At 40.9% G+C, this 17,465-nt stretch overlaps 2 protein-coding genes across 2 annotated transcripts in view; one reads left to right on the forward strand and one right to left on the reverse strand.

The window, feature by feature from the left end:
- LOC130158137 (transmembrane 4 L6 family member 1-like) overlaps positions 1-17,465 on the reverse strand; it is a 54,746-nt gene that overhangs the window by 33,249 nt on the left and 4,032 nt on the right. The window lies entirely within an intron of this gene.
- On the forward strand, positions 10,525-16,139 carry TM4SF4 (transmembrane 4 L six family member 4). The gene is made up of 5 exons (XM_056358608.1): positions 10,525-10,957; positions 11,212-11,301; positions 13,529-13,662; positions 15,437-15,626; positions 15,919-16,139. The coding sequence occupies exons 1-5, from the start codon at positions 10,784-10,786 to the stop codon at positions 15,934-15,936; spliced, it is 606 nt and encodes a 201-aa protein (XP_056214583.1). The 5' UTR covers positions 10,525-10,783; the 3' UTR covers positions 15,937-16,139.

Raw genomic sequence — 17,465 nt, forward strand, 5'->3', positions numbered from 1 at the left:
GTTGGGAAAAAAAAACACCAACAGGTGTTTTACAACCATCCCTGAGCCTGCAGTCCTAACAGTTTTATGGAAAGACCCAGTCTTTTGCATTCAAACCGGATTACTTCCATGCTTTCAGAAAAACAAAACAAAACCCTAAACCCATACGTGATATACCTCTGAAATAAACAGTGTCCTGGTAAACTTCTCTCTAGGCCTTCTAATTGCATGGTAGCTGACTTCAAACTTGAAGCAGAAACAGGAGCAAGAGGGTTTTTTATAGAATAGATTAACAGTTACCTAGCTCTAGTCACACTAGTAAACACAATAAAATTTCACGGCAGAAAGAAAGAAAACAAAAAAGCATTATGTTTCCTACAGCTGAGATCCTGTACGTGCTTTTAGTATGGATGAACTAGCACTATCAATAGGCTCTTACTCTCAATTACCTATTTATTTTTGCTGACATTTGGTTCTCAGCAACGTGTAACATTACATTCCCTACACAACATGGTTAAATGCCAATATTTATCTGTTCATGATACGGAAATTTATTGTAGTTGCCCACTTATTACTACACAGGAAAACCTTTCTTCCACTCACTTCAGTCTTACATTTACTGAAACAAAGTTACCCAGGAAGCAGAAAGAGTTGTCATGGAAATAAAACCGATTTAACAGAGATTGCTGCAAAACCTCCATTAATTAACCAATTTATGGTAAAGCCATTTGTCCTCTCATTAAACGTAGTTGGTATCATTTCAATGACACAACAACAAAACCACAGCAGCTCGTTACTTCTTGTATATTCCATCCTTTAGTGAGAAATGCATCAGCACACAGTCTTGCACCATTTTTTTATACTTCATCATAGTGTTTAAACTGAAGTGGTGAAAAGGAATTCACGATTTGTGTTGACTTTGAGCACATGTGTGAAGGTCCATCTATAAAACTGCATATAATTTGCTCCTGAAAAAAGCAGTAAAAACTTGTCTTGCTTGTTTTGAAACAAAAAAATTTGATTTAGAATGTAAGTTTAAAAATAGTTTTCATTTCCGAAATCCAGACTATCAAATTCTTTCAGAAAAATGTATTCAATACATGTTTCAATGTTTTCAATAACTATGTTGACAAAATGAAATGGTCCATGTCAAATCTCAGGAAATAAAAAGAAACTTCAAAGTTTAAAGTATAATAAAAGATAGATTTTTGAAATAGTTAACATATTCCAACTCTACTCTTGACAGGATACTAGTACACTATACCTGAAAACCATATGGGCTTTCAATGAGGGGGTAACAGCTAATTCAGTTTCAAGCTGGGACAAACTTTGCCTACAAAAAACAGGAAGGTAGAACTAAATGAAGGAACAGCTCGAATATCCTTCTGTTTAGCAACAATTCAGCAACAGAGCCCTGTCTAAACAGATACTGCATAGTGATAATGACAAGAACTATGCTCTAAGGAAGGACAGAGCATATCCAGAGGCCAAATTTTTAGTGCCAAGGATCATTTGAAGTTTAATGTGGATGTTTTTACCAGCAGTATCATTCTACCCCTAGCCTGGCAAATTTGGTAACAGCAAATCAATAATCACTAACCACGAACAGTACATAATACAAAACAGTTCATGCACCTTAGACCATCTGGATGTCTATTTACAGAGCAACCAATTTGTTGCTGTACCTAATGCAAATTTCATGATTGCAAGGTGATTTGGTGGAGGGTGAAAGTGGAGTATGAAAAACACACTACCCCTCATGTGAATGTTCTGAAAGGAGGAACAGGGTAAGCTTCTCAAAGCTGCAACAGCAAAGGAAGAACTGAAGGGGTGAAGACATCGGGTGAAGGTGTAAAGGATCTCCCACCCTCCCTCCAAAGCTCTATTCGAGAAATCCAAGCTAAAAAAAAAGTAGTAATAGACTAGTAACAGCGATAGCATGTCATGTCCTTGCCTCCATGGGCTCTTCTCTGGGTGGCATGGGGCTGTCAACAAACAGCATACAATTTGCAAAACACTCAAGATTTTATACTTTTTCAACTGGTTCATAAAAGGAAGAATACAAACTTTCAGAGAATGAGTGAGAAATTAAGACTTGCCATTGCATGATCTCTGTCATTTTTTAATATATTTGTTAACTGAGAAATTGATGAGCAACTGTAACAGTGCAAAGGCAAACTGCTCAGGTTCTGCTCTCCACTACAGCAGCAACTACGGGATAAATCCACTGCAGGTAAGGCCACTAACATGCTGTATGTTGCCCACAAGGATGAGTGCTCCAAGAGTCTGTGGAGCCTAATGCTGACAATAGGAAGTGCAGAGACTGCAAGGTCAAGCCACCAGCAATTTGAGACACGTTGGGTAAAATGATGCACCATCTTAATTGTGCTGTTTGAAGAAAGATTTTGGTAAGACAACCCAGTTCTGCATTTCTTCTCCAACAAGGCTTCCCACGGACATCAGTGGGAACCATGGATACATACAGGGTATGTAACCAGACCCTTAATGTATAACCAAAATTCAAACATTTTATTTGTTCTGGAAAAACAAAGAAAAAAACTAGGCACCCCAAAGCTAAAAACCCAGCTGGCCGCTTCCTTTAAAAACTTCTTGATTCTTGCTAGCAGAGGAGCTCAGTGTGGAAGAAAATACTATTCGGTCATGAAAATCTCTCTTTTGAACAGGATTCAAGCAGAGGATAGTTAAAACAAACAACTGAAGAGGAAATGAAGTGTAAACATGGACTCTGACCCCATTCTTATCAAATGTCCCCAGTGAAATCAGCAGGGGAGAAGGACTAGCCAGCTGGAAGCATGTTTGTAGTTATGAGTAAGATAAATGAGAGACATAAAGCATCCCAGTTTCACACCAAATGGATTAAAAAGAATGCAGTGCATAATAGCATTCTTATCATCAATCAAAAGCTGTACAGAATTGCATCCAAGTACATGGGAGATACAGCTTGGGAGATGGGATCCATGGCAATTCTTAAATTTGAACAAATGCAAAACCATAACAGTCTTTCAAATTTGATCCAAAATGGAAATGGGAATTATCCAGTTCCACAGAAAAGACAGCCTTCCTGCCTTTCTTCAGTCTGCCTCCCTACTCAATCAGCAATTTATGATCTGTAATGAGAAGTGCCCTCATTTCAGACAGGTGATCTGGAAGTAAAACTGAACCTACCTATACCAATCAGACATTCCAAGTATCAATATCGTAACATAAGATTAACATCTTTTACATCATAGAAATTCTTTCCTGCAAACCAGGGTCCATTATTTTCCTCTGTGACATATGAACCATTTCTATATAAGGGATTTTAGACCAAAGATGTCTTTAAAGCAGACACATCTCTTACAGAAAGATGGGTGGGAGAATGAAAGGAGCCAATGGGCCACAACTGTGCCATTTCTGTGGAGCATGGGAACAATTCACCTGGACAACACAAATGGAGGATACAAAGCCAAGCAGCAGGGATGCAATTGGGGAGAGATAACATCAGTTCACCTGATGTGCAGCTCACACACCTCCTCTCTACCACAGGAGCCCACATGGTGTTGAAGAGCATATGGGCAATGTTGTTTATTAGCAACACAAACAAGCAGCAGAAATTAAGAGCTACTTCTCCTTTGCTCCTATTTCCTCCAAGTCCAGAAAGAATGATGGGAAAGAGAGGCAGGTATTCTCTTCCAGGGTAAAAGCAAAGCAACTCCACATAAATTTGCTGGATTATTCCTGCTTTACACTTGGGGCCACTTAGGCCACAATTTGTTCCTAGGTAAGATGAATTAATGAATTCACAGGCGTATTTTCCTCTCAATTGCACTGGTATCTAGTGAGGGATAAGAAAGCCCAGACTTTATCTCTGGAACCTACCTTCCTTTAAGACTATGCATGCACTTGATGTTTGCATCCCAGTAAAGACAGAAGCAATCCCCACTGCATCAGCACTGACAGGTGCAGCACTGGCTGGGGCAGCAGCTGCAGCCACTGCAGCACCCGTAGTAGCGTTGCTACCATTCTTTCAGTTATCGGCACCAGAGAAGCCAATCAAAATCTCAGCAGTCTGAAAGTCCACTTAAAAGGAGGGTGGGAGAGAAAAAAACCCAGCAAAACTGTCCAGCCACTACCTGACCAGATAATAAGGATCTGAGCGCTTACAGATGCAAAGAAGGAAATTACAGGTTCAGAGACATAAGATGTGAAAACTTCTTATTTAAAAGATGTTTGCTGTTGCAGAACACACAGAAGTATGATAATTTGAAGAGGCAGACATTAAACCTGTCAGAAACAACAATACAGGGATTAAAATCTGCCCTCACTGAAACTGGTGGGAACTATGTACTTCATGGTTTAGCCAAGATTTCACTCAAGCAACAGTAATTTCAAATTCTCCTGTTTTCAAAGCTTTACAGAACTTCTACAAATGTTACTTTACAACTGAAATTTTCTTGCAAAACATCAGGTGCACTGACTGCTAGAAAAAAAAACCAGAAGCACATCAAAGCATTAAAAAACACAGCTTTTTGGGGGTAACACACATGGAGGCACACTGTATATCACTCCATTCTTCAGAAACATACCAAGTCAGGATGAATGCTTCTGGGCTCTGAAGACAGATGATGAGTGACGAATAGTCACTCTGAGAAAGAAATTAAGGAAAGCCATGAGCAGTGACAGCATCCAGTGATGCCTCCCCTGCAAGGCAGGAGAACCAGTTCATCCACTGGAAGAACAAAAGCATCTGCTAAGAACATGAGGCAGATTCATCTCTTTCTCAAACTTGAAGAAACTGGCATGGTTCCCCAGGCATCGCTTGCCCGTCTGCCTACTTCTGTAAGGTCAAGAGTAAGAAGAAAACCTAAATTATACTCAGCAAGAGAATGACCGCCTGATAGACAGTTATGCTCTTCAGCACTCATAGTGATAGGAAGAACATGTAACTAAACTCTGCATAACCTCTGTAAATAATTCTGATCTTTATAATTTGTGGGATGTGACAAAAAATCATAGCAAAACTATAAAAAACACCACCACCACCCCACGAAATAATTAACAGATAACTCTAAAAGAAATGGTTCTTTTGTTCTCCCATTTTGGAAAACACCTCAGGTGCAATTTCAGTTTTCAATGCTAACTATTAAAAGTCTTTCAGTGGTGCTTAGATGGCCCTTTGTTTCTTTGTTTTCTGCTACAGGCATTGTTATTTACAAAAAAGCAATGTTGATTAATATGTAACAAAACACCTTCTCTGCAAAAGGAAAAAAAATAAATATCAGAAGACTCAACAAACACAACAGCAGCAAAGAGAGGCATTACATACACAAAGTTACCTAATTTTTGCTTACTTGAAAGTAATATAAATCAGAGACGTGTCAGAAGTTGCTTAAGGGGCCACATGTTTATTTGCTACTGGTTGTCAGTTACTTTTGGCCCCATGGTTACGAGTATGCCTTGAGGAGAATGAGGGAATGGGATTATTAAAACCTTCACAGAAGATGTTCCACACAGAAAAGGGCATTTGTGGTTAAGTTAAACGGGCAGCAAAGGTGGATAAAATGGGAAGTGACAGAACATGACTACAGAACAGTAAAAGAGCAAGGAAGTATAAAGCTGAGTTAACCATAAAGCTGGAAAAGTCCAATCAGTACAATAATTTTCTATGTAATTTCACTTTAAATGAAAAAGTCAGTAACTTAAACATATGACTGACACCAATGGAAATAAAAATTATTTTCAAATATTTTTTGCTAACAGAAAGGACTAGACTATCAGATATCAAGAGTGATGTCATGGAGTAAAAACTTTACTTGGAATAGGACATAAAAACTCATCTGACCTATTTCCATTCTCAAGAGAGGCAGAGGAATCTCCCACTCTGAGCTGGCCATTATCCACCTATAGTAGATAGTCTAGGACCTAACTAATTTGATCTTCCTTGGAAGCTGAAATTGTATCTAAATTGTGACTATTGATAGCAGACCTGCCGACACAGGACATGAATCCAGGTTTGTTTTAGTTCTAACACGCCTTCCAGCCCACTTCTCTTAAATACTTTTCATTAGCATACTTTGCTTTTCTGTATTCACAATGATACCTACGTGCAACTTAAAGTACCACCCAGGTCAAGCTGCATTTGTCAAAGGCTCTTATCTGAACAAAAACGTCAGGAAGAGAACAAAGGTCAAACAAGATACAAAGGAAACTGCATTTCACCAGTCTGTCCTCAGAACCCAGGGGAAGTCCAGCAGCTGGGGCTGGGACAGGAAAACACCATCACAGGAAAGCCCACAATACCAAGTTTTCTCAGACATTTTTCCCTTTTCTGCTTTCTCATGCCTCATCAGGCAGCTATCCCCCAGGTTTGACAGAGGAGTCTGTGAACAGAAAAGGGAATGAATGTCTCCTGCGTCAAAGCTGTGAAAAAGGGTGCGATGATGGCTTTTACTTTGCACATAACACAGCTCCATTCACGCAGCCCTGCTCTTCCAGCATCTCACTGATACACATGCTGTATCCATGCATTTCAGAGAGGAGTGGCTTGTCTCAACTGCTAGCAAAAGGGAGTGGGGTCTGTCTCCTCTGTATGTCTACCTGGGTTCATTACACTGGTGTCACAGCTGGGTGGCTTTCCTGTGTTCTGGAAAGGAGAGCCTGTACTAATGCCATCCTTCACTGCAGTGAAGCCTGGGGTAACATGAAGGGAGACATTTATCAATTCACTCTTCTTTGTTCTCTCTTCAAAGAAAAGCAACTTGGTCCACAGGACTAGCCTCTTTCCAGTCCATCAATGGAATGGCACAACACAAAAGCATATACAACACCATGTTGTGGGTTCAGAGTGACTTTATGTAGGAACTTCCTTCTGTATTTCTTACTTGAGATCAGTGTGCCACCATACACATATACAAAAGATATATATAAACACACATGCAGCAAATTTACTTGCTGCAGCAGAGGCTTGAACCGGCATGGTTTCAGCTATGCTACTCTAAATCCAATCCTACCCATAAATTCATAGTAAAATCCAGGATCAGTACTTCTCACAGAAGCTTATGAAGCTCCAGATATCCGAACTACATTTAGAGCATGGAAGCAGCTGCAATCACAAGAGCAAGAACTCATGACCTTGGGTCATAACTGCCTAATGAGTTCAGTCACTGACACAAGAACTGTTCAAGAGACACCTATCTACAATTAAAAATTAATAGATACATCAAAATACATGTTAAGCCGCATTCATCTATCTGAACAAGATCAAAATCTGATTACCAAGATTACCTAGAAATCTGGCCAACAAAAAAAATGGAATTTCTTGTGATGATAGTACTAGTGATATCTCAGGGGCCCAGCCCAGGTACTGAGAAAAGGATGGTTAACTATAGTGTGTGCTGCATCCAGGCTAGTTTGCTCTACTTTTCAGGTTACCATCTATGCTACATCTGGTTCTGTTTCAGGATCACTGTTTCCAATTATTGAATTTTCTCATTTGCAGCTACCAGCTACCATGCACTCTACAGGTTTATATGTAGCCACAGGGCATGTAGCTGTATTTGTATTTATTATTTATATCTATCAAATTACCTGTTCCTGTCATTCCTCAGTCTCCACATAGTTTGCAGATCATTGCCTGTCTGTGTTTTAAGAAACCGGGTGAAGAACTGATAAGGTATCATCACTGCTTACATCCTCCTGAAACTACCAAAACTACCCAAGTGGCCTTCCATTCCGACTATTTTTCCATAGGAAAACATGTCATTTAATCTTTCTTTGCACAGCATGGACTCTGCATGACTCAGGAGTTGGGGAGAGGAGGAAACACCCTCATAGCATACCAGAAAGGAGTGCCTTCCATTGACTCCACAATTGCTAGGAAAACACTAGTGGGGACAGGATGACACAATATTCAAAGACCAGCTCCACCACAGTTACCAGCCCTCAGAGTCTCCACAATGGAGTATTTATTCCAGGACCAGCAGTTCTGGCTAATGCTTGACAATGGGCTCACTGGTCCTCCTCCCAGATAGATGGCTGGAGTTGGAAAATGTGGGCTAGAACGTAAGGGAAGAAACCATTTGAGAGGAACTGAGCATGCAGGTCACTCAGTTTCTCCCTGGAAAAAGACTTGAGTCAATCTGAGTTTTGTTTTCCAGCTCAGGCTAGATGCCACTGCCCCTTAAGCCATCCCTGTTGACAAGTAAGTGTAACTTAAACCCTCACATAAAGGTTGGCAGTAGTTTAAAAAGACCATGCATAAATAAAAATACAGCTGAACAGGGGGGTCTGGCTAACCTTCAGTGGTACTGACAATGTTGGTAAGTGGAGTAAGAAGGAAAGAGCAGGACTGTTGTGAAACTCAGCTTGAAAGCCTGGCAAGGGCAAGAAGCATCTGCATTTGAGCCACCTGCAGTAAAACAGGACGGCAGGGTGCTGAATGCACTACAATTTAAACCTTTCCCTCCGTACTGCAAGCCAATTTGCAACTGCAAGAAAGTCACATGCTAGTCTGAGAGAGAACGAAGGAAAAAAAAACAAAGTAAGATTTGTGTTTAAGCTACAGCAAATATTTTCTCTATGCCTGTTATGGAGTCACTATACTACAACTGGGAGCCAAATTACAGATGCTCTCTACACACTGGGTATATCATGAAAGTCTATGTTGTGGTTTAACCCTGGCTGGTAATTAAGTACCACGCAGCCACTTGCTCACTCCCCACTCAGAGGGATGGGGAGGAGAGTTGGAAAGGAATGTAAAGCAAGGGTTGAGATAAGACCAATTTAATAGTTGAAACAAAATAAAAATGAAAGAACAATAATAACAATGATGACAGTAACAGTTACAATGAAAAGGGGAAGGGAAAGAATAACATCCAGAGGGAAGAAAGGAGCATGTGGCGCACAATGTAACTGCTCACCACCTGCTGATCAATGCCCAGCCAGTCCCGGAGCAATGACCTGCCTGCCCCAGCCAGCCCCCCAGGTATATATACCAGGCATGACAACCCATGGTATGGAATACCTCTTTAGGTAGTTTGGGTCAGTTGGTCTGGCTGTGTCCCCTGCCAATCTCTTGTGCCCAATTCCTCCAGCCTTTTTGCTAGCAAGGCCTGAGGACCTCAAAAGTCTCACATCAAACCAAAATACAGCACCGTACTAGCTACTAAGAAGATAAACTCCATCCCAGCTGAAATCAGGGCAGTCTGTTAACCATATCAGGTGAAGCATTGATGACACTACAGGTCTGGCCCTCCCAGCTGATAAAACTACTTTATACCCTTTTGTTTCTGCAAAGAAGCCTAAAGCTGACAGGCCCAGCAGGCTCTGATTGCAAATACATTTCTTCAGCATCAGCGGTGGCTCAAGACATCCCTTGTGCCGGCTCTCCCAGCTTCCTTGTATCTGCACAATTATCGGTGTGGCTTGTGATGAACCAGATGAGGGAATTAGTCTAGATCAACAGTGACTTGGGTTTCTTTCAGCTGTCATCTGTATAAGGATGGTGCTGTGAAAACCAGCTTACTCAGCACTGCTACTTAACCTGAAGCAATAGCTCTGGAGTGTTCAAGACAAGCTTTGGACAGTTCACTATCATGTACTTCTTGGGATTTTGTGGTCGTACAAGGTAAAATCTTAGATGTTTCTGGGTTGCCTGTCTTTGAAGATTCAGCGGAGATCCACTATATGGATCAAAACAAACCCTCAAATACCTTTAAGAGAAGGCTTATTTCAAATTTGAATGAAAATTTCCTGAGCTTTATGCCCTCTGAGCAAAGTGGAAACTGTTGTCCATCTCAAAATACATGGAATTCCTGTGTCCACATAGAAATGGCAATGGAAGTGCATCTAACACTGTTTGCTAGGAATGAAGATCGGTGGGAAAATCATCCTAACACAAGTTCTACAGGAAAATATACAAAGTCTAAATATGAAAGAAAAGGTACCCCGTATATGTTAAAGAGCCGCAGAGCCTGCTTTAAGAGAGATGCTTATTTGAATCAAATACTGCATGCTAAGCCATGAGGCTCTGCTTTACCTCAGCAGACTGCCTGCCACATGCAACATAATTTTAAGTGGAAATTTTGCCTGAGCACAGATGAAATGCTGGGCTTTGAGGGAACGCATTACCCTTAGAGAACACAACACAATGTAAGGAGCAATTTCACAGAAACACTTTTTGATCATTAGCCTTTATTCTGAGATACCAGCTGCAAAGCACTGCCTCCATAATAATGGATTACCTATTGCAAATCCGAGTGCTTCAAAATGACAAATGACTAGCTCGGCTTTCCCAAAGAAACGTCACTAGAACTTTTTCCATTGCAGAGCTGTTACTAACATCAGCTGATGCATTATGTGTTTTCATGTCAGTGTTTACATAGAAGTATTTTGTGTGTGAAGAAGGTCCGTGTGTTGTAAAAATTATGATCCAGAACTAAGAAGGAAATCTACCAATGACCTGAGCCCAGATAATGAAGTGTTTCATCCATATAAGTAAAATATTAACAGAGGTTAGTGGTTGTCATAGTAAAATGAGAGGCTACACTGAACGTAATTTCATCTACAGACGTTCAGAAAATTGACATCACAGCTGCAAGAACATATAAATAACCAGCATGCTACATTTCTGATTGACTGCAGCAACATCTCTGAAAGGAGCATTCTACAGGCTCAGCTCCCCTAAAGGCACAGCAGAAACTGGATTTTGTAAAGTACACCAAGAAGCTCCATTTATAAAACAGTTGTAAGAACATCCGAGAGATTTTTCCTCTGCCTTTGTGTCTGCCATTTCTTTAAAAAAATCATGTGCATGGGAAGTTGTGCTAAGTGTCTGGGGACCACTCTCATCCCCCTGGCTGTGCTGTGTACCCTCGCAAACATTTTGTTGTTTTTCCCTGGAGGAAAAGTGGTTGAAAATAATCTACACATTACAATTGAGGTCTGGTACTTCGGAGGGATCTTGGGATCTGGTGTGTTGGTGAGTATATAAATTTAGACATTCCCATCTTTCTTCCCCCACCCACACCATGACTTTGCATCGTTGGATTTCCTCAGTACCTCAAATGCAGACTACAACACTGCAAATTCTTCTGTGATAAACAAGTTACAAGTCAACCAAGTTTTGCAATAAATAATTTAGTGTTAAGAAGAAAAAGACATAGGATTATTATATTTAAAGGCAAATGTCACTTGAATTCATACCAATTCAAACTGTATTTCTGTTATTGGTAGATGATCTTTCCTGCCTTGGTATTTTTGGGCCTTAAGAATAATGATTGCTGTGGGTGCTGTGGTAACGAGAGCTGTGGAAAGAGGTTTGCGGTAAGTGAGAGGAAACATGGCAAAAAAGTAAAAGCTAAATTGTAACTGATACGATATATGTATCTTCTGCTGCTCACAGTCATTGCGAGACTAGACATGCTGTCCAGTGTGAGACACAAATCCCTGTCATTTGTTTGCATGCTTGAAAGTAGAAACAGCAGCCTCTCAAAAATTGTATTATACCTTTAGTTGTTGTTGTTTAGTGTGTTGTTGTGCCACAGGTACCACAACTCTAGACTTGTTGTATTTTGCTATCACAAGATACTTACAGTTGCTGTTACAATTAAAACTAATTTCTGAAAGACATGCACTCTGATTTGCAGAGCATAACAGTTCTCATTTTAGTCAATTTTTGTGGGTGGTTTTAAAAATTATTCTGACAGCTGGGCACTACATTCCCAACTCACTGCAGACCCAGCAACGGGCTGCAAGTACCTCATTAGGTTCATAGCAAACTTAAGGTTGGAAGAGACCTCGGGAGGTCATCTAATTCAACCTCCTGCTTAAAGCTGGGTAGACCAGGCTCTGCTTTGAACTTATAGCTTCCTTTCGCACTAGAAATGAAAACTTTCAAATGGACACCTTCAGACACTAGTAAACATTTCAAGCATTTTAGTTTAGAAGTAAGATTAGAGAACAAATGCATGTATTTTTACTAGGAAAATCTGGTTTTTTGAAATAAATTGTTTGGCTCAAGAAGATCATTACACTTTTTTTTTTAATAACGCACCAGGGTTTCAGTTGGGGACGGAGTGGTGGCGTGGTGGTGAGGAAAAAACAAGTAGGAAAAGAATCATGACTGCGAGGTTAACAAGGAGCCTTCCATAAATCCCATCTTCGACACTGTCTTCATGCAATCCCAACAAAGCAGGTGGAACTTCTGGGGTAGGGGGAGAGAGAATTGGAGCCACGTATTTCTCTTCACCACACTGCACTACCAATTTTCTGCTAGCAGTGAACATACCTTAGTTCAGCTCTGAAGGCCACATACAACTTGGCAACTACCAAACTCCTAAGGCCGTGCTGCTCAGCTGCCAGTCGCACCTCTGCCATGCAGCTGAGCAGGGTGTACGGTTGTACATGGGGGTGACGAGCTGGGAGCCCTTGCTGCCTGTGCTCCCACTGCCTCAGGGTCAGCTGAACCCTGCACACATGGTGCTGCCATACAGCAACCAATGTTATGCAGTGCCTTGTTGACAACACATGTTAGAGTGCAGCTGACCGAGAAACTGTGACTATTAATACAGTCACAAGTACTAAGTACCCCATGCTAAAAGAGTCCTGGTGGTCTTACCACAGCATGACTGAGAACTTAGTTTGTTCCTGTATGTTAGCACAAACACCACTATCATGTCTACCACATAAACATAATGTTTAAGTTAGCCCCATCATATACATCAACATAAAAATGCATGCCAACACCCAAGGCGAGTGCCTCCTGATGAGGTCTGAATAAAAGCTCACAGACCTGAAAGCACATTTCTTTTTTTGCTCCACCTATATCACTTTGATCCAGTAAAAGACACTACTTCTACCTACAAACTCTTACAGTTGCAAGTGCTTCAGAAATGAAGCAGGGCATTAGTTTTTCCATAATTTACTTACATATTAGTATACATGAAAATGCTGTAATGGAAATTCAGGAAAAATAAAGACATCCTTCCCAATCCATTCCAATTGCACTGTTAGGGCTAACGATGACAAGTACCTGCGAGGAGGTAAAGTATACTAATATGAAACCCGAAGGGAAGACTCAGGAAGGAAAACCAGAATTACTTCATCCAAATATGAACAAATACCAAAGCTAGCTTGTAAAGGGTACTGTAGATTTGTTTTTTCTTAATGCCTTGAGTGGTCCAAGACTTCAGTTTTGCTTATAATCTCTTGAGATTCTCAAAAGTCACCTGCTTCGGTGAACACAGGACCTTGAAGAAGTAGGCCTGCTGGAAAAGCGCTGTGGAAAGGGGAGGAGTGCCATCTATTGTGTCAGTACCCACACCCTGCTGTCTTCAGGCAAACGCTGCTAATTCTTTTAAAGCTTTTGAATAGAATTGCAGGTACACATTACACATTCACTATGTAATTGCAAACTAGTATATTTTAGCTGTTCAGGAGTTGACTATTTTGACCGTTAAGAGATGAATTTAGGGAATGTACATTCCCATGAATAGGGTACATTTCATTGTTTGAATAAGAACAAGAATAACATTATTTTTCTCTTCATCAGATGTTTTCTTCTATAATATTTGCTACAGTTGGAGTTCTGGGAGCTGGATACTGCTTTGTTTTGTCAGCAGTAGCCCTAAACAGAGGCCCTAAATGTTTCACTGGAACAGAGTGGACCTATCCTTTCCAGGATGGGTAAGACAAGACAATCAGAAGTTATACGTGTTTAAGTTTGTGATATGATTTAACTTCCAAATCCCTTGTATGAAAATGGGAATTATACTGTTTGTCTAAAACACAGAAGCTCATAGAAGAGCCAGCAATGCACAGCAATACTACATAAGGTTCAAGAGCACAGATGTAAAGAATAGCAAGTACAATCAAAACCACTGAGTTTCAAAGGAGCCCATAAAGAGAAATGCACAGCCTTTTAGGTTATCCTTGGGATGATAAGCAGTACACATTGCTAAATTCTATCTACATGAATAGCAGCGACATCTTATATTGAAATCCAATGGCACTCAAATAATTAGAATCTATATGTCATTTTACCTTGGTTACGGAATTTGGAAGCTGTCCATTCCTCATACTTTGCAACTCAAGCATGTTTGCTGTCATGGACATTTACCACTTTCAGAGAGGTGTAGTGAAGAACATGAAACCCTAGAGATCCAGCTGCTCAGGGCTGAAGTCAGCAAAGGTCCAAGGGTACAGTGTGTTACCAAGGAGAGCAGGTGCAATCAGAACAGATCAACAAGGGGTGCAGTAAACCACTCATCACCTGAGAATTTGTAATGCAACCTTCCTAAGTCAAGAAAGACCTAGCAGCTTTTCCTGCATGATACACCACAAAATTACAGTTCAAGTTTAAAAGAAAAAAAGGAAGTTGTATGTTACCCATTATTTGTTCATGGGTCAGTGAGGGCTGGAAACCAACTGTCTTGGTCTAATTCTGGGAGTCTCTGGAAAAATATGCTCTATTTCAAACATAACGTTGGTTGCAGTCAAGGAATCACTTGACAAGAACACAGGAAACAACACAGCATTAAGAATATAGGAAGTGGTTAAGCAGTTCACAATTAAATCAAAATATGAAGGTAAAAAATACAGAAAATACTTTCACCTAATACTGCAGTTCTTTAGACAAGGCATCTAGAACAGCAAAGGTTGTTGTTTTCTGCTGAGTGGGCAAGAGGCAACTGGTCTTGTAGCATTTGATGTTTTGATAGGAAAACTGAGTTTATTCTTTTTTTATCATATCGTTTTGATAATTCACTTTTTTTGTTTTTATTACAATGTAATACCGTAAATAACGACAAACATTTAGTTGTAGAATGCAACATTGCTTCCTTGTTCCTAACTGTATTTTGGGGTACTGGATTGAATGCCCTGATCCAGCATCACACCTTAGACACACACAAACAAAATATCTAATACTGTAATCAAATAAAGGCCTGGGGTTTCTGCCAAGGAGGAGTTACAAAAGGTGCCATACTCCCAAGGAGACCCTGCAAGTCCCACACCCCTGGGGGCACGCTTCCCAGGTGTATTATGTAGTGCCAGCTGTTGGCACTGCCTCATCCTGCCTGGAACTGCAACACCCGCAGCAAAACCACCTTTGGCGAAGACACTGGCAGACAAACACCCCTTTGACACATGCCTGGCTAAGATCTCTGCTTCCCAAAACACCAGAAACAATTTAATTGTAGCAAACACATAACTTGTCTCTGATTGCTCCCATCTGATGCCTTGCCTTTTCAAATGAATTACTGCAATTGATCTAGAAACCAAAACAAAATCGTGTTCTAGATAGCCAGCACAGCACCAGTGTGATAATGGAAATTCTTTCTGGCAGTACTGAAGCTCACAGAACCTCAGCCATATCCCAACAGTGGCAACTCGGCTGTGACAGAGCCCCCTCTGTGAGCTAACATCACCTTCTTCATAATGTTTTGTTCCCTCCTCCAAGGAATTACCTCTCTAACCAGACATTGTGGAATGCGTGTCAGTCACCCGAAAACATCGTTCCATGGAACCTGACCCTCTTCTCCTTGTTGCTTGTCATGAGCGGGATCCAGGCAGTGCTCTGCGGCATTCAGGTGGTGAATGGCCTGCTTGGGACAATCTGTGGGGACTGCAAATGTTGCGGATGTTGTGGGGTGAGCAACTGACAGTTTTCTAACATTATTTTGTGTACTGATAATAGTTACATGTAGACGCCTGGCTAGCTGACAATCTGAAAAACTAAACAAGCCTTCATTCAGGGCCATGATCGTGTTTCCTGAAGTCCAGCTGAAACCCTACAGTGTTGCCAGGTGCTGAAAACATGATGTCAGTCCACATTTACATGTTTATCTGACAGTTTCCCATAACCGCTAGGAAATAATAAAAACCTTTGAAAGCCACAGGAACAGAGGCCGCTAAATCACCTCCTCATTTTTATTCTTCCAGGGAGATGGAACTGTCTAAAGAATATGAATATTGCAGACAACCCTCCTTATCTTGGGAGACTCCCTTTTGCAACCATTCCGTAAAGCAGCCCTCAGATGCATGGAAGATGAATAAGAAGATGAGAATGAAGGGCACTTCCCCCCACTAAAATGATGAAGCCCTGACTCCCTTTCCAGCCTTCCTGAAACCCCTCACCATGGAATAAAGTATGTGAAATTCAACTCTCGCATTCATATTTATTTTCATAAAAAAGCTTCCATTTAAAAAATAGGGTATCCTCAGGCAAAATGTTTCCTCTCCAGAGTCAGCTTTCCAACTGGGCAACCAAATGCTGCTGGTACAAGAGCTCAGTTGTAATGCAGTTGTCTCTTATTTTCTTTTCAGGTTTATCAGATGGAAATATCCTAAGTCTTACCTTTTCTTGAGTATGTTTATGTTACGCGGAAGGGCAAGTACTTCTCTCTTCCAGACCTGCTATGTTAAAATTCTCTCTATAAAGAGAGTCTGTTGTTACAAAAGAGAATCGTGAATCTCATGATGAGGTCTCTTTTCTTGACTGTGACTGACACATGGCTGTAAGCAGCAGCACTGCTGTGCAGGTAAATGTAGGGTCAAAGTAACAGGCAAAAGAAGAGTGCTAGTCTGAGGTGTTACAAGTCATCTTCAACACCACAATACCCTGCTTCACCCCAGGAACATTGTGAGAAAGGCCAATTCACAGCCATTTCTCAGCATGATGGGGATCTTCACTAATCTGTAATTGATTTTCCTCCAGTCACCCTTACCAGAGGGAACGTGACAACACAATATGGCTGAAGAAGGTGAAACTGAAAACAGAAAGTATAAGAATACAGGAGGCTTGTAGAGAGACCTTCCCAGCCTACAATTATGCCAGGGACCTCCCGAGACAAAGGTTCCATCTCTGCGTTTTACTCTTCTTGAGAGATTCCTTCTCCAGAAAGCTGTCCAGCTGCTTCTTGGATCACAATATCCCTTCCATAATCTAACTTCATGCTGTGGGAAGACCTCCTTTGTTCTGACCCTGACACCTGTTCCTTCCATTCGATGTCTCTTAGTTCTTGCCCCCAAGAAGGTGTACACAGACAGTCCTCTCCCCTCTTCCCCACGATACTTCATTTCATAGGTTCTCTCACATTTCCTCTCAGTTGTCTCTTTTTTTAGCCACAAAGAGCATTAGTATATTTAGCCATTCCTCATGCAGAAGTTGTTTCACCTTTATTTGAAGTTTTCAACCTTCCCCACTACACTCTCAGATGGGAGGGACACAGTAGCAGTGTTCCAGAGTACAGGAACACTGCCCTAGTGACTTACTCCAACAGCAAAGTTCATTAGCCACAAAGACAAGGGTGAACCACAACCTGATCGGTTACTGCTGTGAATCCCACAGGTCCTGTCTTGTTAGAAGACAAGCCAATTTCTCATGCAGAACATCAACTTCAAACACTGGCTCCAAACAAATGGTAAACGAAGCCTCATTTCTAGAAAATCAAGTAACTTTCCACATCTCTGACACAATATAAAATCAG

This window comes from Falco biarmicus, chromosome 13, assembly GCF_023638135.1.
Source record: "Falco biarmicus isolate bFalBia1 chromosome 13, bFalBia1.pri, whole genome shotgun sequence".
Classification (NCBI taxonomy): Eukaryota; Metazoa; Chordata; class Aves; order Falconiformes; family Falconidae; genus Falco; species Falco biarmicus.